General features: G+C 37.5%; 2 protein-coding genes across 4 annotated transcripts in view; both read right to left on the bottom strand.

The window, feature by feature from the left end:
* Positions 1-24,216, bottom strand: part of LOC106965928 (olfactory receptor 1L8-like) — a 412,015-nt gene that overhangs the window by 223,594 nt on the left and 164,205 nt on the right. Inside the window, exon 5 of one of the 3 annotated variants that reach the window (XM_053204661.1) lies at positions 10,462-10,531. The exons of the other annotated variants lie outside the window; for them this stretch is intronic. The gene's annotated coding sequence lies outside the window, so the exon portion shown is untranslated. The remainder of the gene's footprint in view (positions 1-10,461; positions 10,532-24,216) is intronic. 3 annotated transcript variants of the gene reach the window in all.
* LOC106965726 (olfactory receptor 1B1) lies at positions 8,524-10,446 on the bottom strand. Its single transcript, XM_015061810.3, has one exon. The coding sequence runs from the start codon at positions 10,094-10,096 to the stop codon at positions 9,122-9,124; it is 975 nt and encodes a 324-aa protein (XP_014917296.2). The 5' UTR covers positions 10,097-10,446; the 3' UTR covers positions 8,524-9,121.

The following is a 24,216-nucleotide window of genomic DNA, read 5'->3' as shown; positions in this document are numbered from 1 at the left end:
TCGGACTCACTGCTGTCAGCCTGTCAGTGCAGAGACCACTTTGGATCCTCTCTCCCCCTCTCTTTGCCCCTCCCCAGCTTGTGCTTTCTTGAAAATAAATAAATATTTTTTAAAAAAAGATCACGGAACAGGAGCTTAAATGATAACAAGGACTTACATTTTCCAGTGTCTGATAGTCTTTATATCTTCCTGTATCTTTCTCTATGTCTGTGGATATAGATCAAGCTATACCCTCCTGTGATCCTATTACCCATTCAAGGCAGTGGTGACACAGACACATTAACATGAAGATATAGATGAAGGTGAACAAGAAGAGATGGGAAGGAAGAGAGATGGGATAAGTTCCTTCATGGGGAAAGGATGAAAGAAAATGAACTTCAAGAAGGAAAAAGTGCCAAAGATATAGATTTATCCATTATGAAGAGAATGTAATAACATAGAGTCCATTTTCTTCCAAGAAAAGCAAACCAGTATTTTTAAACTAATTATATGCAAAAAGAGTAATAAGCAGTGGTAGTACTCTTGGCTGACTTCTTTAAGACTCATTTCTATATATTTCCTATTTCCCCAAATGTCAACATTAGTCTTGTCAGAGCTCTGTAGGTCCTATTTAGACAATTTTGAGGGATTAAGGATGCTGATGGTTTGGAGTAGTCCATTTAGGGAAGGAAGGTATGGACACATATTCATATACAGATTTGAACACCTCAAGACAGTAAACTAAACTGAAATCAGAGAGAGAAAAAAAGGAAGAATCCCTGGCATGAAACAGAAAAGCATCTCAGGTTCCCACCTGATGCTTCGGGGATGTCTAAAGTCATGGAGAAGGAACAGAGCTAGAGTGTCAGGCCTTAATCATGCTTATTCTTGTCTTTCTTCTTTGATGAAAGAACCAAGAGATATTAGATAATTCACTGTTTTATAAATATCTAAATATTAGGAATCTGCTCTATTAAATGCCTTCTTGGTCTAAATTCTATTTCTAGTCTGTTCCCCTGTGTTGTTGAATCACAAAGTTTGAATCTGAGATGTGTAAATTGGAATTTCCTTTTCTCTGTCTCAAAAATGCATCTTCCAAATTATCATAAAATAAATTAGATGCTCTGTCACATATTTCTTGCACCTGGGAACTGTGGAATGTCTTTCCATACCCTCCCTGACTGCATGACTATATTCTCCATCTAAGCCTTCATAATTTCACTCAAAATCCTATTTTTTTCATGTTATAACTGACAATTCTCCCATCCCATGACTTCCCTTGACTATAATACTAGTTCCTCATTCTATTCTTTGATATTCTTAGTACCAATACCACACTATTTTCTAAAAGAGGGTTGTGATTTATTATTTCTTCTTTCCTTTTGATTTACCATTAGGACAGAATATAGCCTTATTCTCACCTTTTCTCTGTATCTACCACCATACACTCAAGATAGAAAGTTTAGGTAGAGTTGTGCTCCCTCTTCACCACAATCTTACAAAAATAAGGATTCTCTTTCCATCATTTTCCATAAAAGCCTTTCTATATAGTAGCTCGTTCCAGTGAAGTGTCACTTATACACACTCACCCTGGACTCTACCAACCCCAGGCGCCTCTGTGTTCAGATGAAATATTAATTATAATGGGCTGAGCCCATCTACCTTCCATTATCAGCTGGGACTGGAGAGTGTGCTTCTTCTGCTTCCTTACACCTGGATCTCACCATAAAACTTCTGAAAACAATTGGGTCTATAGGGAAGGTCTACTCCCTGGGGGACACCACAGGTTTTCTTGCATAATGTCAACAGTTGAGCAAGAAAAAAACCCAAGAGGAAAATGATTCCCATTTCATCATTTCAAGAATACAGCTCTCCTAACCTATCCTTTCTGTTATTGAGTGTTATTAAATCAAACATCTTAACTCAGCTGAATTAGCTACAAGGCATAAGGCTTTATGAGATACCAGTGGGATGACCCTGACCTCTGCTGTTTCCATTCTGCTCTCCAGTGACTTTTGCAGTTCCTGCCCTCACTCAACTGCATTCTTTGCTGAAAGTCATCTGCCCATTTTGCTTATATATTTTAGAACTATCATCTTCAAAATACCTGATTTGAACAAGTCTTTGAATATAAAAGAAGCAGTAAGAAGTGGAGCACCACACTGAAAAATCTGAGAGTATATGCAAATTAGAGATATTCTTGGTCTCACTATAAAATAATGACATATAGCTTATTGACACAGGTTATACATTGTGGAAATGACTGTAAATTGGATACAAACAGGTACTTTCCACGATTAACCTGCAAAAGTAGCTCAGTCACAAGCTGGAAAACCAAATTATTAACTGATGAATATGATCAAAATTCAGTGGAAACAAAGAGATTTTAACCAATCAAAATATTATCAATTTCCTCAAAAAATGTAATACATTTATTTTTGTTTGCAGTGGATCTATTTGACTTTCTAATGGCCCTTCTTACTTTGGGGAAGTGATTTCTTCCCACAATGGATACAGGCTGATGGCATTGTCAATCGGCTGTGTTTCATTTCTACTAATCTCACTCTGAGCAGACAGTGCTGGATTTTAGACTGTTCTTTCCTCCCAAGACCTGATTTCTTACCCCATCCATACACGTACACCTCTGTTTTAATTACTGCTCTAATAAATAGATCTAGACATTGAATAGCAACAGCTGCTAATTTCACCAAAAAAGTGACATAAGCAGACATTCCATCTCCCATACAACCTAGGAAGTAGTCTCACCTTGCCAAAAGCCAAACATGAATCTGATAAACCTTCTACATCCAGCTTCCAACTTATGGAAAATATAAAGTGCAGAGGAACACGTTAAACTACAATACCTTGATTAACTCACACAAAACCAGACTGTAGGGAATTCCACAGGAAAATTACATGATGTCTTCCACAAATAAATTGCTAGAGATAGAGGAGAGGAGAGAAGAGGAAGAAAAAAAGGAGGTGAAGGGGGAGAGAGAAGAAAGAGACTGAAAAGACAAAATAACCAATTACAGTATGTAAACCTTACTTGGATCTTAATTTTAAAAACTATAGAAGTGTTTTATTATATTTATAAAAACAATAAGAAATTTCAATACTGGCCAGGAATTTCAGAATATTAAAAGAATTATTTGCATTTCAGATATGATAATAACATTGAGATTTTTGTTTAAGTCCTTATCCTGGGGCACCTGGGTGACTCAATCAGTTAAGCAACCAACTCTTGATTTCAGCTCAAGTAATGATCTCACAGTTTGTGAGTTCGAGCCCCACATTGAGCTCTGTGCTGACATCACGGAGCCTGCTTGGGATTCTGTCTCCCTCACTCTCTGCCCATCCCCCACTGGCTCTCTCTCTCTTAAAAGAAATAAAAATAAACTTTAAAAAAAGTCCTTATCTTTTAGAGATTAGTATTGAAATATATATGGATGAAATGATACGACATCTGGGATTTATTTCAAAGCTAATGAGGAGCAGGTAGAAGCAGAAAAGATACAACATCAGCAATGACGACAATAAAGTTGGGTAATTATAATATTCTGTTATGGTTATTTGTGTCAGTTAGAAATATTTCATTAAAAATACCAGGATATTTTTTAGAACAGTTTGAGAAAAATAGATATTAACTCTTCTTTAAATGTTTGGTAGAATTTCCCCGGGAAGCCAGCTGGCCCTGGACTTCTGTTTTTTGGGAAATTTTTGATTGCTGATTAAATTTTTTTGTTGGCTATTGGTCTGTTCAAATTTTCTGTTTCTTCCTGTTTCAGTCTTGTTGGTTTATATGTTTCTAGGAATTTATCCATTTCTTCCAGATTACCCAATTTGTTGGTATATAATTTTTCATAATATTCTTTTATAATTGTTTGTATTTCTGTGGTGTGGCTGTGACCTCTCTCATTTGTGATTTTATTTATTTGCGTCCTTTTGATAAGTCTGACTAGGGGATTATCAATTTTATTAATTTTTTCAAAGAACCACTCCTAGTTTCATTTATCTCTTCTACTGAGTTTGTTTGTTTTTAAATGTTTGCTTTATTCATTTTGAGAGGGGGAGAATGGGGCAGAAAGAAAGAATCCCAAGCGGGCTCCATGCTGAGCATGAGAGCTCAACCTCATGATGGTGAGATCATGACTTGAGCTGAAATCAAGAGCTGGATGCTCAACCAAATGAGCCACTCAGGTGCCTTTCTGCTGTTTTTTGTTGTGGTTGTTTCTATGTAATTTGTTTCCATATCATTGATTTCAACTCTAATCTTCATTGTTTTCCTTCTTCTGCTGGCTTTAGGCTTCATTTATTGTTCTTTTTCTAGCTTCTTTAGGTATAAGGGTAGGTTGTGTATTTGAGATTTTTCGTGATTTTTGATGTAGACTTGTATTGTTAAATACTTCCCTCTTATGACTACTTTTGCTGCGTCCCAAAGGTTTTGGACTCTCATGTCTTCATTTTCATTGGTTTCCACTATATGGCCAAAAAACCTTTGACAAACCATGAAAAAATATCCAATGGAAAAACGACAGTCTCTTCAACAAATGGTGTTTGGAAAACTCAGCAGCAACATACAGAAAAATTACACTGGACCACTTTTTTACACCATACAAAAAAATAAATTGAAAATGGATGAAAGACCTAAATGTGAGACAGGAAGCCATCAAAATCCTAGAGGAGAACACAGGCAGAAATCTCTTTGACATCAGCCATAGCAAATTCCTACTATACATGTCTCTGGAAGCAAGGAAAACAAAAGCAAACATGAATTACTGGGAATTTATCAAGATAAAATGCTTTCACACAATGAACAATCAAGAAAACTAAAAGGCAATCTTTGGGATAGGAGAAGATATTTGCGAATGACATATCTAATAAAGGGTAGTATCTAAAATATATAACAAACTTATAAAACCCAACACCCAAAAAACAAATAATCCAGTTAAGAAATGGGCAGCAGGATTAATAGGGGCACATGTTCCCCAATGTTTATAGCAAACTGTCAACAATAGTCAAATTATGGAGAAAGCCCAAATGTCCATCAATTGATGAATGGATAAAGAAGATGTGGTTTATGTGTGTGTGTGTGTGTGTGTGTGTATGTGTGTGTGTGTATGTGTGTGTGTATCACATACATACACACACACACACACACACACACACACACACACACAAAATGCAATACTACTCAGCAATGAAAAGAATTAAATCTTGCCATTTGCCACAACATGGATGGAATGGGAACTGGAGGGTATCATGCTATGCGAAATAAGCCAGTCAGAAAAAGACAGATATATGTTTTCACTCATATGTGGAATTTGAGAAAATTAACAGAAAACCATAGGGTAAAGGAAGGAAAAATAAGTTACAAACAGAGAAGGAGGCAAACCATAAGAGACTTATATAGAGAACAAACTGAGAGGAGGTGGGGGAGGAATGGGATAAATGGGTGATGGGCATTAAGAAGGGCACTTGTTGTGATAAACATTATATGTTAGTGAAATAAATCAGTAAAAGACAAATACCATATTAAATCACTCATGCGGAATTTAAGAAACACAACAGATGAACATAGGGGAAGGGAAGGAAAAACAAGACAAAAACAGAGAGGGAGGCAAACCATAAGACACTCTTAAATATAGAGAACAAACTGAGATCTATTGGAGGGGGTGTGATAGGGGGAGTGGGCTAGATGGGTGATGGGCATTAGGAGGGCACTTGTTGGGATGAGCACTGGGTGTTTTATGTAAATGATGAATCACTGGGTTCTACTCCTGAAACCAATACTACACTGTATGTTAACTAACTTGAATTTAAATAAATGGATTTTTTAAAAAGAATACTCAGCGGGGAAAGAATAATCTCCACAACAAATGGTGTTGGAGAAACTATATGTGGATAACCACATATACAGAAATGAAATTGAACCCCCATCTTACACCATACACAAAAATTAGCTTGAAATGGACTAAAGACAGAAACATAAGGCCTGACAATGTAAAACTTCTAGAAGAAAACAGGGAAGAATTTCCTTCACATTGGTCTAGGCAATGATATCCGGATAGGATACCAAAAGCACAAACAACAAAAGCATAATCAAGTGGGACTACATCAAACTAAAAAGCTTCTGCACAGTAAAAGAGACAAAGAAAAGACAACCTAGGGAACAGGAAAGAATATTTGCAAACCAGATATCTGATAAGGGGTTCATATCCAAAATATATAAGGAACTCATATAACTCAACAGCAAAAATAAAACCCACAAATAACTCAATTAAGAAAGTGGCAAGGGATTTGAATAGTCATTTCTTCAAAAAGGACAATCAAATAGTACAAAAAGACAATCAAATAGTGAAAAAGTACTCTGCTTCACTAATCAGCAGTGAGATGCAAATCAAAACTATGATGAAATATCCCCTCACATCTGTGACAATAGCTGTCACCAAAAAGGCAAGTTGTGAAGAAAAGGGAACCCTTGGGCACTGGTGCTGAAAATGTAGATGGGTGCAACCACTACAGAACACAGCATGGAGGTTCCTCAAAAAATTAAAAATATAACCACCATATGAACCAGGAATACGACTTCTGGGTATACATGCAAAGGAAATGAAAGACGGATATCAAAAAGATATGTTTATTGCAGCATTATTCACAATAGAAAAGATTATGGAAACAACTTAGGTGCCTTCCAGACAGGTTTTTATTAAATTCCATGTGGTTAGCATATAGTGTAATATTAGTTTCAACTGTAGAATTTAGTGATTCATCACTTACATACAATACCCAGTGCTCATCACAAGTGACACATCACCTATTTAACACTTTCTCCTGTCCACCTCCCCTCCATTTGTTTGCTCTGTATTGTTAGGTCTGTTTTCTGGCTTGCCTCTCTTTTGCCCCCTATGTTCATCTGTTTTGTTTCTTAAATTCCACATATGAGTGAAATCTAACGACTTACTTCTCTTAGTATAATACCTTCTAGCTCCATCCATGTCGTTGTAAATGGCAAGATCTCATTTTTTTTTAAATTTTAATGTTAATTTATTCTTGAGAGAAACAGAGACAGGATGCGAGTGGGTTAGGGGAAGAGAGAGGGGGAGACACAGAATCTGAAGCAGGCTCCAGGCTCTGAGCTGTCATCACACAACCGACTGAGCCACCCAAGTGCCCCTAGATTTCATTCTCTTTTATGGCTGAGCAATATTCCATTTATCATTCAACCATAAGAAAGAAGGAAATTCTACTATTTGTGACCACATGAATGGATCTTGAGGGTATTATGCTGAGATAAGTCAGACAGAGAAAGAGAAATACTGTATGATCTCACTTTATATGTAGAGCCTAAAATAACTGAACTCATAAAAACAGTAAAATGGTAGCCCAGAGACTGAGGAGTTGGGGGAGTTGGGGGGATGTTGTTTAAGGATACAAACTCACAACTAGTAGATAAATAAGTCCTGGAGATGTAATGCACAGCACTGTGATTTATTATTATTTTTTTTTTTTGCACAGCATTGTGATTATAGGCAACAATACTGTATTTACAAACTTCAAAGTTGCTAGGAGACTAGATCTTCATTTTTCCTACCACAAGAAGAAATAATTACACGACATGATAGATGTGGTAACTAACACTTGGCTGGCGCCACAGTCCCTCCCCCCCCCCATCTGTGGTTTCATTTTCTGCAGTTTCGGTTAATTACAGTCAACCGTAGTCCAGAAGGAGATGATCCTCCTTGTGACATATTGTCAGAAGGTCAGTAGATGCCTAATGCTATTTCACATTGCCTGTGTCATTGATCTCACTTCATCTCACCACATAAACATTTTATCATCTCACACCACTGCAAGAAGGGTGAGCACCATATAATAAGATACTCTGAGAGAGAACACATTCACGTAACTTCTGTTACAGCATATTGTTATAATTGTTCCATTTTATTACCGATGTTGTTGATCTCTTACTCTGCCTAATTTGTAAGTTAAACTTTATCATAGTTATGTATATATAGGAAAAAACATAGCATATATAGAGTTCAGTACTATCTGCTGTTTTATGCATCCACTGGGGGTTTTGGAACATATCCCCCTTTGGGGTAAGGGGGGGGTACTACTGTAATAATATTACCATACAAAAATGTATCAAATCAACATATTATATACCTTAAACTTACAGTGTTATATTTCAATTATATTTAAAAAGTAGTCCATGGTACTGTAACAGCATTGTATGGTGACAGATGGTATCTACACTTTCGGTGAGCACAGCATGACATATGGAGTTATCAAACTACCATGTTGTACACCTGAAACTAATGTAACATTGTGTGTCAACTATACTTCAATTAAAAAAGCGTTCAAAATATTTTTAATTATTATTCTAAATCTCATAGGAGCCAATAAAATAGAAGTCAAGTCCACCTCCCAACAGGCTAAGCACAGCCATTTTGTTTTCTTCACTGTTGAAACAGTTTGCTGTTCTTTGTTTAATTCAGAAAACTATTAAACTTTACATTTTCTCTCTCTATCTTACTTGAAAATATAAATAAAATTAATTTAAAATATAAAAAATAGAAATCATACACATCAGAATAAGATGATCACACGACGGCAGGCTCATGGAAACTGAGGCTAAGATATGGAATGGTAGAATCATGGCCCCCATTTCACACTCACTTCTGGGCATATATTTGCTCACTGAATGGAACAGGTGTAAAATTGCCGTCCCTATTTGCCTAAATTGTTCCCTTTCCCTAACTTTCTGATACACACACTTCCCACAAGCAAGCACACCAAGTTAAACATGGTCATAATTAACTTCACTGTCTCTGATTTAGTTAAGATTTCATAGTATATTCTCATATTTCTTCAAAACTGTGGGGTTACATATTCTAGCCCTAGTGACTCATTTATATCTACTTTGATAACTGAAGATAAATGGTCTGAGGAAGGGGTTCCTGAGGCATGCTGATGAGGAAGCCCTGAGCACATGTGGAATGAATGTGGAATGTTCACAGCTCTGTCAGAGCACCACATTAACAAGAGCTGAATCTGGGGTTCCATAAGTTGTCCAGGCCATCCGTCCCTCATCTTTCCAAAACTGGCCATGCTTAAATCTTCCCACTTCTTTCCTCAGCTAACCAAAATGGCTCTTAGGCAGGCTAATCACTTTTCCCCATCCAAGCAGCCTGTGAAGTGCACTCTTGACATCCTTGTTGCGGAGGCTGTACACAAAAGGGTTGGCCAAAGGTGTAATGGCAGTGTACATCACAGAAGCCACCATGTCTTGTTCCTGAGAGTTCTGGGAAGAAGGCTGGAAGTAGACCCAAATAATGGTGCCATAGAGGAAGCCAACCATGGTGAGGTGGGATCCACAAGTAGAGACTGCACGGTGGCGACCAGCAGCTGAAGGCAAACGCAGGATGGTGGCCCCAATGCGAACATAGGAGAGTACAATAAGGGCACAGGGACCTAGCATGAGGAAGCCACCCTCCAAAAATATGGCCAGCTCATTGGAATGTATGTCAGAGCAAGAGGCTCGCAGAAGTGGTTGGTGGTCACAAAAGAAGTGGGGAAGGTTAACGTTGCCCTTGGCATCCCCAGCCCAGTATAGAGGCAAGAGAAGTCCTACATGCAGCATGGTGTGCACTATGGACACCATCCAGCTCAAGGCCAGTAAGCGGGCACAGAGTCGACGATTCATCACTGAATGGTAGTGCAGGGGGTCACAGATGGCCACATAGCGATCCAGAGCCATGACAGAAATAACAAGTGTATCTGTAACTCCAAATGCATAGAAGAAAAAGAACTGGGCCAAGCAGCGGGCAGCAGGAATGGCTGGGTAATTAGACACCAGATGGACCAGCAACTGGGGCAGGGTGACTGTGGACAGCCCCATGTCAATCACAGAGAGACCACGGAGCAGATAATACATAGGTGAGTGGAGCCTGGAGTCCCGGGAGATTAGCAGCACTAGAGTCACGTTCCCCATTATGGTGGCTAGGTAAATAGCCAGGAACAGGAGAAAAAGGAGATTTGGGGAGATTCTAGCTCTTGAGAACCCAAGGAGCAAGAAGACTGGAGAGTGTGAAGCATTAGGGGTGCAGCCCATGATAAATGACAATGAGCCTGCCTGAAAGAGAGTTTGTACCAAAAATCAAGTCATAGGTAGTAGGCTGAGGGTCATAACAGTTCTAATTGATTTATGTACGTTATTCAAGCTCCTTAAAGACTTAAATTCAACTGACCGCCATGGCCCTTCTACTAGGTCTATGACTTCACTTCCTTAATTTATTACAGCCTTTTCTCCATTATTGCTTCCTTTTCATCCACTCTAGTGGCTCCTTTTCTGTAAACCAGCAACCCTGATAAAGTCCCTCAAACAGTTATAAAACCTTCACTCAATATGGTCTTTTCATTCTACTATTACTCCTCTCCTTCCAATGGCAAACTTGGTGACAAAATTCCTATACTCACAGGCACTAGCTCCTCATCTTCAGTTTACACCTCATCCCACTGCAGCCCTCATGATCTCTTCTCTCTGACCCTGTAAACAACATAATGTATCATTTAATATTTAACATAAAAATGGTTTACTATCAGTGGTTGGTTTTTATAGTGAAATCGCTTCAGGTTGTCCTGAAATAACTTATTTTTACTCTTTATTCAATTTTGTTGGTTGATGGCATCACCATTATCATCTATCTGGTTGCCCAAAACTGGGGTCAATCTCTCCCTCATCTCCTCATGTTCAATCACTCCTTGACTTCTACATTTTTCCTTATATCCATCCTTTGCTCTCCTTTGAGTGGAATCCACTCACACTATTTAAGCTTCAGCAACTCTGACCAGTGCTAATTTCATAACCTCATGACAAGTTTCTCCACTTATTTCCCTTGATAGATCTTCCATACTGATTTGAGAGGAAAACTTTCAACAAGTGATTCTCTATTTAAAGAGTCCGGGTCTTCAGAATAGAATCCAAATAGCTTGATCTGGCTTGTAAAGAACTTTCATTGTCAATAGCTAAACTATCTTACCAAGTTCATGCTGAGTCACCTACCCAGTATTTTTTTTTATTCTCAAGTTAGTTAACATACAGTGTAGTCTTGGTTTTAGGAATAGAACCCAGTGATTCATCACTTACATATATCACCCAGTGTTCATCCCAACAGGTGCTTTCCTTAATGCCCATCACCCATTTACCCCACCCCCATCTATCAACAATAGCCAAATTATGGCAAGAGCCCAAATGTTCATTAACTGATGAATGGATTAAGAAGATGTGGTATATACACACAATGGAATACTGCTTGGTAATCAAAAAGAATGAAATATTGCCATTTGCAACAACATGGATGGAATTGGAGGGTATTATGCTAAGTGAAATAAGTCAGAGAAAGATAGGTATCATATGATTTCATTAATATGTGGAATTTGAGAAACCTACCCAGTATTTTTAAAACTAGACAGTTCTTTCTCAGTTTTATGAACATGGTAAGCTCTCAGATTTCTGTAGATCTTCATATTTTATTCTGAAAGCTTCAGTTTCCTGAAATATAAGGTACTAAGCACCTACCCCACTCAACACAAGTAGAAATTTTGAAAAAATACAATAATCACCTCTTTAAATTTATAACTGAACTTTCAAGAATGTAAAGGAAATATAAGGGTTGATAAACAAGTAGGGATATGAAAAACTAATATCTAAATTGTCCATGATGGTGTAGTGGTGGTGGTAACAGGTAGGTGAGAGGGGCATAGTATCAGTCTTGGTTGTCCAGAGGCTCAAGTAACAATTCCCATGTGGAACAGGAGGTGAGAGTATAGGCCTGTGTGAGCCAAAAGATATACAACATCACATTAATTTAGGACATTCAAAAAGTTAAGCTTTCGAAGAGAGAATATACACAAACAAGCAAATGTATATATACCAGTGGCTACAGGACACCCAAAGAAAACTCTTATCTCCCAACCTGTACTACATGGAAGGGAAATGTCTCCCATGAGAATGAAGGTATGGGTCTGCACAGCACACAGAATGGGTAAGCTGATTTACAGAACACATATGATCCCACACCCCGCAAACTGACAAGCTAACATAAAAATCATTCTCAGACTGCTGCCTTACAGAAGTAAACATAAAACTTCTCCTCAAGGACTTGCAGACCCCAGATGATGCAGGAATCCCACAGGTAAAAACCAACCAAAGAGATGAATTCACAATTCACAATTACTAAAACAAGACCTATTTATTATGAAGACAATCAGCAATCAATAAATAAGAGAATCATTTCCCTCTAAATATTATAAAATTAACTAATCTGTCAGGTTTTATAAATTTTGTTTAAAATACTTTGTGTCTAAGGGAGAGAATAAAGACTATAAAATGATATTATAAAAATAAAATATGACAGGCCAAGATGGCAGAACAGCATGGAAGCTTTTTGTGTGTCTCGCGTCCATGAAATACAGCCAGACCAACACTAAACAATCCTACACACCTAGAAAACTGACTGGAGGATTAACACAACAATCTGCACAACTTGAACCACAGAATTCAGCAGGTATGTGGCGTGGAGAGGTAAACTTGGGGAGAGAGAAGCTGGTGGCAGGCAGGGAGCCGCTTTTGCAGGTGGAGACAGGACTGAGACTGGGCGGGGGGAGAATACGGGAAAAGCACCCCTCCCCAAGAGCAGCTGGAGAGAAAGTGGAAAATTGGGAACAGCCACAGGGACTAAACTAAAAAGGGAGAAAGGAGAAAGGAGAGGGTTTAAATTTCATTAAGACTGTAAACAAGGGGAGTGCAAAGTCTGCAACTCCACCGCTCAATACCTGGCGGTGCTCTGGTGGGAAAGGTGAATCCCCAGGAACAGAGTGGGGTCTGGGAGGTTCTGAGGCCACATGGGGAAAAGCGGTTCCACTGCTGGAAGGACACTTGGTAGAAACTGTTGAAGCCAGCTGGTCCCAGCAGACCCCGAAAGGCGGCCACATTAGCTGGTACTGGTGTTAAGGATGAAGCCTGGTGCCAGATGTGTGTTGTGATTTTCCATAATCCCCAAAACATTGCTGCTACACTGTCTCGCGAACTTTTTTGGGGGCAGGCTGGCACCTGGCCACAGTCTTGGGACACCAGCAACAGAAGGGTCCAGCTGGCGTTCCTGGGTGCAGCCAACATTCAGCCATTGTTTGGTGAGACCCTCCCACAGAGGGGCGGAATGGGTCAAAGCCGCAGTCCTTCAGAAGTAAGGAGCCGGGGAAAACAGCTGCATCTGAGACAAAACTTGGGAGAGAAGTAATGCCTGGGGCCTGGTCACAGAGAGTGAAAAAGTGGGGAGTGGACGAGAACTGAAGACAGAGGACCGGTGCACAATTGCTGATCTGGGAGAACAGACTGGGTAGCTGGGTGGCACCATTTTCACCTCTCCCGTGCATGCCATGCGCACCTGCGAGCACCATGACAATCCACCCCAGTAGGGTAGCAGCGCCATCTAGTGGAGAGCAGAGCTGTTACACCGAGCCCCACCCAACTGGGCCAACTTTGCTCGTCAAGAACACAAGCCTCACCACTGGCTTAATTTATGGACTATAAAGGGCTACATGGACTGACTTCTAGGGGAAAATGAAGCAATTTAAGTCCTACTTCCATCTGTTAGCAGATTCATCTATTCAATTTTTTTCTTTTTTTTTTCCTTTTTCTCTTTTACAATTCTTTTTCTTGAATACAGAAAGAGAAAAAAACTCATTTTTATTTTCAATTTTTATTAAAAATATCTGTCTTTAATTTTTATTACTATATTTTTTACTTTTGTGTAAATTTTTTCAAATTCTACTTTCTTCCATCATTTTATTTTAGTCTACTTCAGTGTACTCACCTTTTCAAATTTTCAAACAATTATCTTTTTTCTTTCTTTTTCTTTTTTTCTCTTTTTCATTTCTTTTTTTTGAATGCAGAAAGAGAAAAACTTCATTTTTACTTTCAATTTCATCTAAAAATATTTTTATTTAATTTTTATTACTATATTTTCTGCTTTTATGTAAATGTTTTCAAATTCAATCTTACTCCCATCATTTTATCTTAGTCTACTACAGTTTATTAACTTTTTCAAATTTTCAAATGATTTTTTCTTTTATTTTTTCTTTTTTTATTTTTTTCTCTTTTTCATTTTTTTCTTTTTTCTTAAATACAGAAAATGAAAAAATTCATATTTCTTTTTAATTTTTATTAAAAATTTTTCTTTAATTTTTTTCTCCTATATTCTCTACTTTTGTGTATATTTTTTCAAATTCTATTTTAACCACATCATCTCATTTTAGTCTACTTTAGTGTATTCATTGTTTCAAATTCTCAAACTATTTCCTTTTTTTTCTCTCCCCCACCTTTGTTTTTCCTCTAATCTGTCAAATCACTTTCAAAACCCAGACCAAAACACATCTAGGATGTAGCATCATCTATTCAATTTGTGTGTGTGTGTGTGTGTGTTTAATTTTTAATTTTAATTTTTTTTTATTTAAATTTTTCTACCTCATTCATTCCTTTCCTCCCTTCAAAATGACAAAACTAAGGAATTCACTCCAAAAGAAAGAGCATGAAGAAATGACAGCCAGGTATTTAACCAACACAGATACAAGCAAGATGTCTGAACCAGAATTTAGAATCATAATAATAAGAATACTAGCTGGAATCGAAAATAGATTAGAATCCCTTTCTGCAGAGATAAAAGAAGTAAAAAATAGCCAGAATGAAATTAAAAATGCTATAACTGGGGCACCTGGGTGGTGCAGTCGGTTAAGCGTCCGACTTCAGCCAGGTCACGATCTCGCGGTCCGTGAGTTCGAGCCCTACGTTGGGCTCTGGGCTGATGGCTCAGAGCCTGGAGCCTGTTTCCGATTCTGTGTCTCCCTCTCTCTCTGCCCCTCCCCCGTTCATGCTCTGTCTCTCTCTGTCCCAAAAATAAATAAACGTTGAAAAAAAAAGTGCTATAACTGAGCTGCAATCACGGATGGATGCAGCAGCGGCAAGGATGGATGAGGCAGAACAGAGAATCAGCGATATAGAGGACAAACTTACAGAGAATAACAAAGCAGAAAAAAAGAGGGAGATTAAGGCAAAAGAGCATGATTTAAGAATTAGAGAAATCAGTGACTCATTAAAAAGGAACAACATCAGAATCATAGGGGTCCCAGAGAAGGAAGAGAGAGAAATAGGGGTAGAAGAGCTATGTGAGCAAATTATAGCAGAAAACTTTCCTAACCTGGGGAAAGACACAGACATCAAAATCCAGGAAGCACAGAGGACTTCCACTAGATTCAACAAAAACTGACCATCAACAAGGCATAACAAATTCACAAAATACTCAGGCAAGGAGAGAATCATGAAAGCAGCAAGGGAAAAAAAGTCCCTAACACACAAGGGAAGACAGATCAGGGTTGCAGCAGACCTCTCCACAGAAACTTGGCAGGCCAGAGAGGAGTGGCAGGATATATTCCGTGTGCTGAATCAGAAAAATATGCAGCCAAGAATTCTTTATCCAGTAAGCCTGTCATTCAAAGTAGAAGGAGAGATAAAAAGTTTCCCAGACAAACAAAAATTAAAGGAGTTGTGACCACTAAACCAGCCCTGCAAGAAAGTTTAAGGGGGACTCTCTGAGAGGAGAAGAGATGAAAAAAAATACACACACACACACACACACACACACACACACACACACACGTAAACAAATACTAAAAGCAACAAAAGATTAGAAAGGACCAGAGAACACCACCAGAAACTCCAACTCTACGAGCATCATAATGGCGATAAATTCATATCTTTCAGTACTCACTCTAAGTCAATGGACTCAATGCTCCAATCAAAAGACACGGGGTAACAGAATGGATAAGAAAACAAGATCCATCTATATGCTGTTTACAAGAGACCCACTTTAGACCTACAGACACTTTCAGTTTGAAAATAAGGGGATGGAGAACAATCTATCATGCTAATGGTCAACAAAATAAAGCCGGAGTAGCCATACTTATATCAGACAATCTAGACTTTTTTTTTTAACGTTTATTCATCTTTGAGAGACAGAGCATGAGCGGGGAAGGGGCAGAGAGAGAGGGAGACACAGAATCCGAAGCAGGCTCCAGGCTCTAAGCTGTCAGCACAGAGCCTGACGCGGGGCTCAAACCCACGAACCGTGAGACCATGACCTGAGCTGAAGTCGGACGCCCAACCGACTGAGCCACCCAGGTGCCCCCAGACAATCTAGACTTTAAAATAAAGACTGTATCAAGAGATGCAGAAGAGCATTATATCATAATCAAGGGGTCTATCCACAAAGAAGGCCTAACAATTGTAAACATTTATGTGCCAAATGTGAAAGCACCCAAATATATAAATCAATTAATCACAAACATAAAGAAACTCATTGAGAGTAACACTATAATAGTAGGAGACTTCAACACCCCACTCACAACAATGGACAGATCATCTAATCAAAAAAATCCACAAGGAAACAATGGCTTTGAATGACACATTGGACCAGATGGACTTAACAGATATATTCACAACATTTCATCCTAAAGCAGCAGAATATACATTCTTCTCCAGTGCACATGGAACATTCTGCAGAATAGACCATACACTGGGACACAAATCAGCCCTAAGTCAGTACAAAAAGATCAAGATCATACCACGCATATTTTCAGACCACAATGCTATGAAACTCGCAATCAACCATAAGAAAAAAATTGGAAAGGTAACAAATACTTGGAGACTGAAGAACACCCTGCTAAAGAATGAAAGGGCTAACCAAGAAGTTAAAGAGGAAATTAAAAAGTACATGGAAGTCAATGAAAATGATAGCACCACAACCCAAAACCTCTGGGATGCAGCAAAGGCAGTCATAAGAGGAAAGTATATAGCAATCCAGACCTTCCTAAAGAAGAAAGAAAGATCTCAGATACACAACCTAACCTTACACCTTAAGGACCTGGAAAAAGAACAGCAAATGAAACCCCAAACTAGCAGAAGACAGGAAATAATAAAGATTAGAGCAAAAATTAATGTTATCGAAACCAAAAAAAAACCAGTAGAACAGATTAATGAAACCAGAAGATGGTTCCTTGAAAGAATTAACAAAATTGATAAACCACTATCCAGTTTGATCAACAAGAAAAAGGAAAGGAACCAAATAAATAAAATTAAGAATAAAAGAGGAGAGATCACAACCAACACAACAGAAATAAAAACAATAATAAGAGAATATTACGAGCAATTATATGCCAATAAAATGGGCAACCTGGAAGAAATGGACAAATTCCTAGAAACATATAAACTACCAAAACTGAAACAGGAAGAAATAGAAAATTTGAACAGACCCATAACCAGTAAGGAAATCAAATTAGTAACAAAAAATCTGCCAAAAAACAAGAGTCCAGGGCCAGATGGCTTTCCAGGGGAATTCTACCAAACATTTAAGGAAGAGTTAACACCTGTTCTCTTGAAACTGTTCCAAAAAATAGAAATGGAAGGAAAACTTCCAAACTCTATGAAAGCCAGCATTACCTTGATTCCAAAACCAGACATGGACCCCCCAAAAAGGAGAACTATAGACCAATTTCCCTGATGAACATGGATGCAAAAATCCTCAACAAGATATTAACCAACCAGATCCAACAATACGTTAAAAAGATTATTCACCACGACCAAGTGGGATTTATACCTGGGATGCAGGGCTGGTTCAACATCCACAAAGCAATTGACATGATTCATCACATCAATAAAAGAAAAGACAAAAACTATATGATCCTCTCAACAGATGCAGAGAAAGCATTTGACAAAATACAACATCCTTTCTTGATAAAAACCCTCAAGAAAGTAGGGATAGAAGGAGCAAACCTTGAGATCATAAAAGCCATATATGAATGACCCAACACTAATATCATCCTCAATGGGGAAAAACTTTCCCCCTAAGGTCAGGAACAAGACAGGGATGTCCACTCTCGCCACTGTTATTCAACATAGTATTGGAAGTCTCTGAAATCAGACAACACAAAGAAATGAAAGGCATCCAAATTGGCCAGGAGGAGGTCAAACTTTCACTCTTCACAGATGACATGATACTCTTTATGGAAAACCCAAAAGAATCCATCAAAAACTGCTAGAACTGATTCATGAATCCAGCAAAGTTGCAGGATATAAAATCAATGCATAGAAATCGGTTGCATTCCTATACACCAACAATGAAGCAACAGAAAGAGAAATCAAGGAATCGATCCCATTTACAGTTGCACCAAAAACCATAAAATACCTAGGAATAAATCTAAGCAAAGAGGTGAAAAATCTATACACTGAAAACTATAGAAAGCTTATGAAAGAAATTGAAGAAGACACAAAAAATAAAAAAAAGATTCCATGCTCCTGGATAGGAAGAACAAATATTTTTAAAATGTCTATACTACCCAAAGCAATCTACATATTCAATGCAATCCTTATCAAAGTAACACCCGCATTCTCCACAGAGTTAGAACAAATAATCCTAAAATTTGTATGGAACCAGAAAAGACCCTGAATACCCAAAGCAATCTTGAAAAAGAAAACCAAAGCAGGAGGCATCACAATCCCAGACTTCAAGCTAAACTACAAAGCTGTAATCATCAAGACAGTATGGTACTGGCACAAGAACAGACACTCAGATCAATGAAACAGAATATAGAACCCAGAATTAGACTCACAAACATATGGCAAATAATCTTTGACAAAGCAGGAAAGAATATCCAATGGAATAGAGACAGTCTCTTCAACAAGTGGTGCTGGGAAAACTGGACAGAGACATGCAGAAGATTGAACCTGGGCCACTTTCTTACACCACACACAAAAATAAACTCGAAATGGATGAAAGACCTCAATGTAAGACAGGAAGCCATCAAAATCCTCAAGAGAAAGCAGGCAAAAACCTCTTTGATCTTGACCGCAGCAACTTCTTACTCAACACGTCTCCAGAGGCAAAGGAAACAAAAGCAAAAATGAACTACTAGGACCTCATCAAAATAAAAAGCTTCTGCACAGCAAAGGAAACAATCAGCAAAACTAAAAGGCAACCAACAGAATGGGAGAAGATATTTGCAAATGACATATCAGATAAAGGGTTAGTATCCAAAATCTACAAAGAACTTATTAAACTCAACACCCAAAAAACAAATAATCCAGTGAAGAAATGGGCAAAAGACATGAATAGACACTTCTCCAAGGAAGACATCCAGATGGCCAACCGACACATGAAAAAATGCTCAACATCACTCATCATCAGGGAAATACAAATCAAAACCACAATGAGATACCACCTCACACCTATCAGAATGGCTAACATGAACAAGTCAGGCAACAAGAGATGTTGGCGAGGATGCGGAGAAAAGGATCTCTTTTGCATGTTGGTGGGAATGCAAGCTGGTGCAGCCACTCTGGAAAACAGTATGGAGGTTCCTCAAAAAACTAAAAATATAACTACCCTATGACCCAGCAATTGCACTACTAGGCATTTATCCAAGGGATACTGGTGTGCTCTTTCGAAGGGACACATGCACCCCCATGTTTATAGCAGCACTATTGACAATAGCCAAAGTATGGAAAGAGCCCAAATGTTCATCAATGGATAAATGGATAAAGAAGATGTGGTATATATATAAAATGAAGTATTACTCAGCAATCAAAAAGAATGAAATCTTGCCATTTGCAACTACCTGGATGGAACTGGAGGGTATTATGCAAAGTGAAATTAGTCAGAGAAAGACAAAATCATATGACTTCACTCATATGAGGACTTTAAGAGACAAAACAGATGAACCTAAGGGAAGGGAAACAAAAATAATATGAAAACAGGGAGGGGGACAAAACAGAAGAGACTCATAATTATGGAGAACAAACTGAGGGTTGCTGGAGGGGCTGTGGGAGGGGAATGGGCTAAGTGGGTAAGGGGCACTAAGGAATCTACTCCTGAAATCATTGTTGCACTATATGCTAACTAATTTGGATGTAAATTTAAAAAAATAAAAAATAAAACAAGTTTAAAAAAAATGAATACTAAAATAAAATAAAATAAAATAAAATAAATACAACAGATTTGGCAAAGACTCAAAATGAATTACTAGAAAACACAAATATTCACATTCAAAGTAAAAACTCAATGGGTGACTTGGGCAGTGACTAAAGAGAAGAGCTAGTTCTGACAAAATACGTAGAAACAGTAAAAAGTGACCAAGATGTGGGGAAAGGAGGCAAGACTTTTGGGGAAAAAAATAAAGGAGATCCACTAAGATACCAAATAAGTACAAGAAAAAACAATAAGGAGGAAATAGAGGAGAGACAATATTGAAGGAACAGACTAAGAATTTTCCAGATTTAATTAAAGAAACAAGGCCTCAGACTGAAGAATCACAATGACTTCCAAATAAGATAAATTTTTTAAAATCTATGCATAGACACTATGTTAGGGAAATTGCTATACAGCAAATACAAAGATAAAATACTTTTTTCCTTACTGTTTATTTTATTTTTCCAAGTTTTTATTTAAATTCCATTTACTTAACATACAGTGTAATATTAGTTTCAAGTGTAAAATTTAGTAATTCATAACCTACATATGAAGATAAAATATTAAAACCAACCAGAGAGAACAGAAAGATTATCTACAAAGGAAAGATAATTAGACTTTCTGGTAAAAGATTTCTCAGCAACAATAGACTCTAGAAAGCTTCAAACATCCTTATCCTAACAGATTCTGTAAATGCAGCCTTCTCTAACTTTTATCCGTGCACTGACAGGAGTTGCACATGACCTCTTGCTCAAATTTTGTTTAAGGCCTTAAATAATGCTTTGAGTTGTATTTTTGTTTCCAAATATGTTTTCTTAAGCTATCTTTTCATTATTGAGCTCCAATTTAATAATGTCCTGGCCTGAGAATTAAATCGGCATGAGATTAGTTCTTAAGCTTTTTGAGACTCACATTGTGGCTAATACGTGGCTAAGTGCGGGCCTGTGGAATACAGCAAATGGCAACCCCAAAGCAAACTCACAATTTCTAGAACCTGCAATATATAACAGAGATGACATTCTCAGTCTTTGAAGGATAGGTTATTCAGTTAAATATAGTACCACAACTGTACATACTTATTTTAACGTGTGGTTTACTCATAGTATATATCAGTAGAAAGGATGCACCAATAAATCTAAGTCTCAAGAACATAATATTAACTTTAAAAATGTCAGTTCAGAATGACAGGAAAATATGACATATATGGAGATTTAAAACATGTAAAAAATATTATATATATAAACATGCATGAGAATAATGAATACTTTATTCAGGATAGTGGTTATCTTTGGAGAAGGAAGAAAGTATAAGGATAAGATGGAGAAGTAGTTTGGGGTTTTGTTTGTTTTTGTTTTTAAGTTTATTTATTTTGAAAGAGAGACAGAGAGAGAGAGAGAGAGCAAGTGGGGGAGGGGCAGAGAAAAAGAGGGAGAGAGAGAGAGAATCCCAAGCAAGCTCCACACTGTCAGTGCAGAGCCCAGTGTGGGGCTTGAACTCACAAACTGTGAGATCATGACCTGAGCCAAAGTCAGATGTGCCAAAGCCAGACGCTTATCCAACTGAGCTATCCAGGTGCCCCTAGTTTGGGTTTTAACTGTATCTGTAACCACCTATTTTTTTTTCAAAATAAGAACTGAAACCAAAAAAGGTAAATGTTAAGTTTTTTTAAGTTGGATGTTGGGTATATGTATTATCTTGGTTTCCATATATTTTTCTATATTGTGAAACTTTTGTTACTAAAAACTATAAGCAGTAAAGGCAAGAATAGAAACTGAGATATAAGTGCTTTTACTTTCTTATTTTTTTTGCAACTTATTTTTATTTTATTTTTTAATATAATTTATTGTCAAGTTATCTAACATACAGTGTATATGATGTACCCTTGGCTTTGGGAGTAGATTCCCATGATTCATCACTTACATACAAAACCCAGTACTCTTCCCAATGAGTGCCTTCCTCAATGCCCATCACCCATTTCCCCTCCCCTCAGTCTTCCCACCATCAACCCTCAGTTTGTTCTCTGTATTTAAGAGTTTCTTATGGTTTGCCTCCCTCTCTGTTTGAAACTACTTTTTCCCCTTCCTTCCCCCATGGTCCTCTGTTAAGTTTCTCAGATTCCACATATGAATGAAAACATATGATTTCTGTCTTTCTCTATTCCTTCATAAGACTAAGCATTGCATTCTAGTTCCAAATAATACCCACCAGGTAATTCAATCACATACTCAACATCAGGACACTCAAGCCAGAACATCATGGAGAATCCATAATTAGGTAATATCTATCTTAGAACAGGGAGAACCAGAGATTTACTTCCAAAACAATTTTCCAAACGTTGTGGAAGGAGGAAGATTTCAAAATACATGTGAAATATTAACCATCAGAACTATAATGAGCCACTGGGCTGAGAAGTTTCCCTAAATTGTCTTTCCCTAATTCCAGGTACGTTTCATGTTTGCAATTACCATTCCTATTTCTCTATCTGGCTGTAGTAAATCTTACAGTAAGTTTCTGATAGAAACTCTTTCATCTGGGACTGACTCTAGAGATCAATAGCCAGGAACAAGGTTTAAACAGGTCTCTGGAAGAGAAGGGAAAAATCTTCAGCAAGACTATAATAGACAGAGGTGGAGGACTCCTAACTGCTTATATTTCTCTGGCCTCAGGAGCCCAAGACTGGATTAATCAAAATCCCTGGTTCATACTGCACTTTCTTCATTGGTCCAAGCATCACCTGCTTGCTCCCTTAGTTCTGAACACTATTACAAACACCCATTAAATTGGTGTTAACACAGAAACTAGAACATTGATTATAATTCATATCTACTCATACATTACTTCACCCTGTCACTTCCTAAGGCAATCAGCCTCCTGAATCTTGGGTTAATCATTCCTTTTCTTTCATTAATACATGTTTATATTTGATATATATCTCCTAAGGTATTCCAAGAAGAATAGTGCTAAGTTTGAAATGATATGAAATTTATAAAAGGATAACCAAATTTAAATGATTTGGGGTTACTTGATTTTATGTCTGAATATTATACTACTTAGATTCACTGATATTATTGGATATAGCCATGGCTTATTTATTTTTCATTGCTACATAATAGCCCCTTGTATCAATATACCATAATGTGTTTATCTATTTTCTGTGATGTGTATTTGTGTTGCTTAGTTATTCCTGCTATAGAGTATGGGTCCAAGCTAACATAGTTTATATTTCTGTGCTCCAAGTTAGTAACTCTTACATGGGCAAGTTTCTCGATTTGTCTGAATCATGGATTTCTAAAATGGACATAGAATTTATTTTCACAAAGATGTTAGAAGAACTAAATAAAATTCCCATTAGTGTTTACAAAATAAAAAAGTATGGTCACCTCAAAAAATGCAGAAAGTGCATTTGATAAAATTTGGTAACCATTCATAACCAAAATATCCTAGTATACTAGAAATAAAAAGAATAACCCAATAGAGTTTGTCTACTATTAATCTAGAGTGAAAGTCATACTTGGCGCATTTCTAAAATAATTTCACTTAAGTTCAGGAACAAGGCAAGGATGACTATTATCCTTGGCTCAGTCAGTGGCCCAGTGTGTTAAGCATCTGACTTGATTTTGGCTCAGGTCATGATCTCAAGGTTTGAGAGATCGAGCCCAGCACTGGGCTCTGTGCTTAGAGCATGGAGCCTGCTTTGGATTCTCTCACTCTCTCTCTCTCTCTCTCTCTGTCCTTCCCCTGCTCTCTCTCTCTCTCTCTCTCTCAAAATAAATAAATAAACTTTTTTAAAGGCCTATTCAACATTGCTTTGTAAGTCTTGGCCATTGAAGTAGTGGCAAGAAAAAGAAATGAAATGAACATTCAAAAATTTTAAAATACGATTCATATTTTATAATCTATCAACCATTTTCTCCATCTTGTTTGTATAATTAAACATAGTATAATTAAATATAGTTTACTTCTAAAATGATTTATTCAAATTTTTGTTTCCAAGGTTGTCAATAAACAGCACTCACCATATACAATGACCTGTAAAAATGGTGGTGATGGTAGTCATAGTCGTAGTCATAGTAGTAAAATACGTAACATTTCTGGACCCCTTGCTATGTGACAAACAGTACAAACACTCTACATGTATGATTTTATTAAACCTGTA

Source organism: Acinonyx jubatus, chromosome D4, assembly GCF_027475565.1.
Source record: "Acinonyx jubatus isolate Ajub_Pintada_27869175 chromosome D4, VMU_Ajub_asm_v1.0, whole genome shotgun sequence".
Classification (NCBI taxonomy): domain Eukaryota; kingdom Metazoa; phylum Chordata; class Mammalia; order Carnivora; family Felidae; genus Acinonyx; species Acinonyx jubatus.
The sequence above is the reverse complement of the archived record's forward strand: the minus strand, read 5'-3'. Positions and strand labels throughout refer to the sequence as shown.

Excerpts from the sequence above, each read along its gene's own strand:
- LOC106965726 (XM_015061810.3), bottom strand. The coding sequence starts at position 10,096 with ATGGGCTGCACCCCTAATGCTTCACACTCTCCAGTCTTCTTGCTCCTT.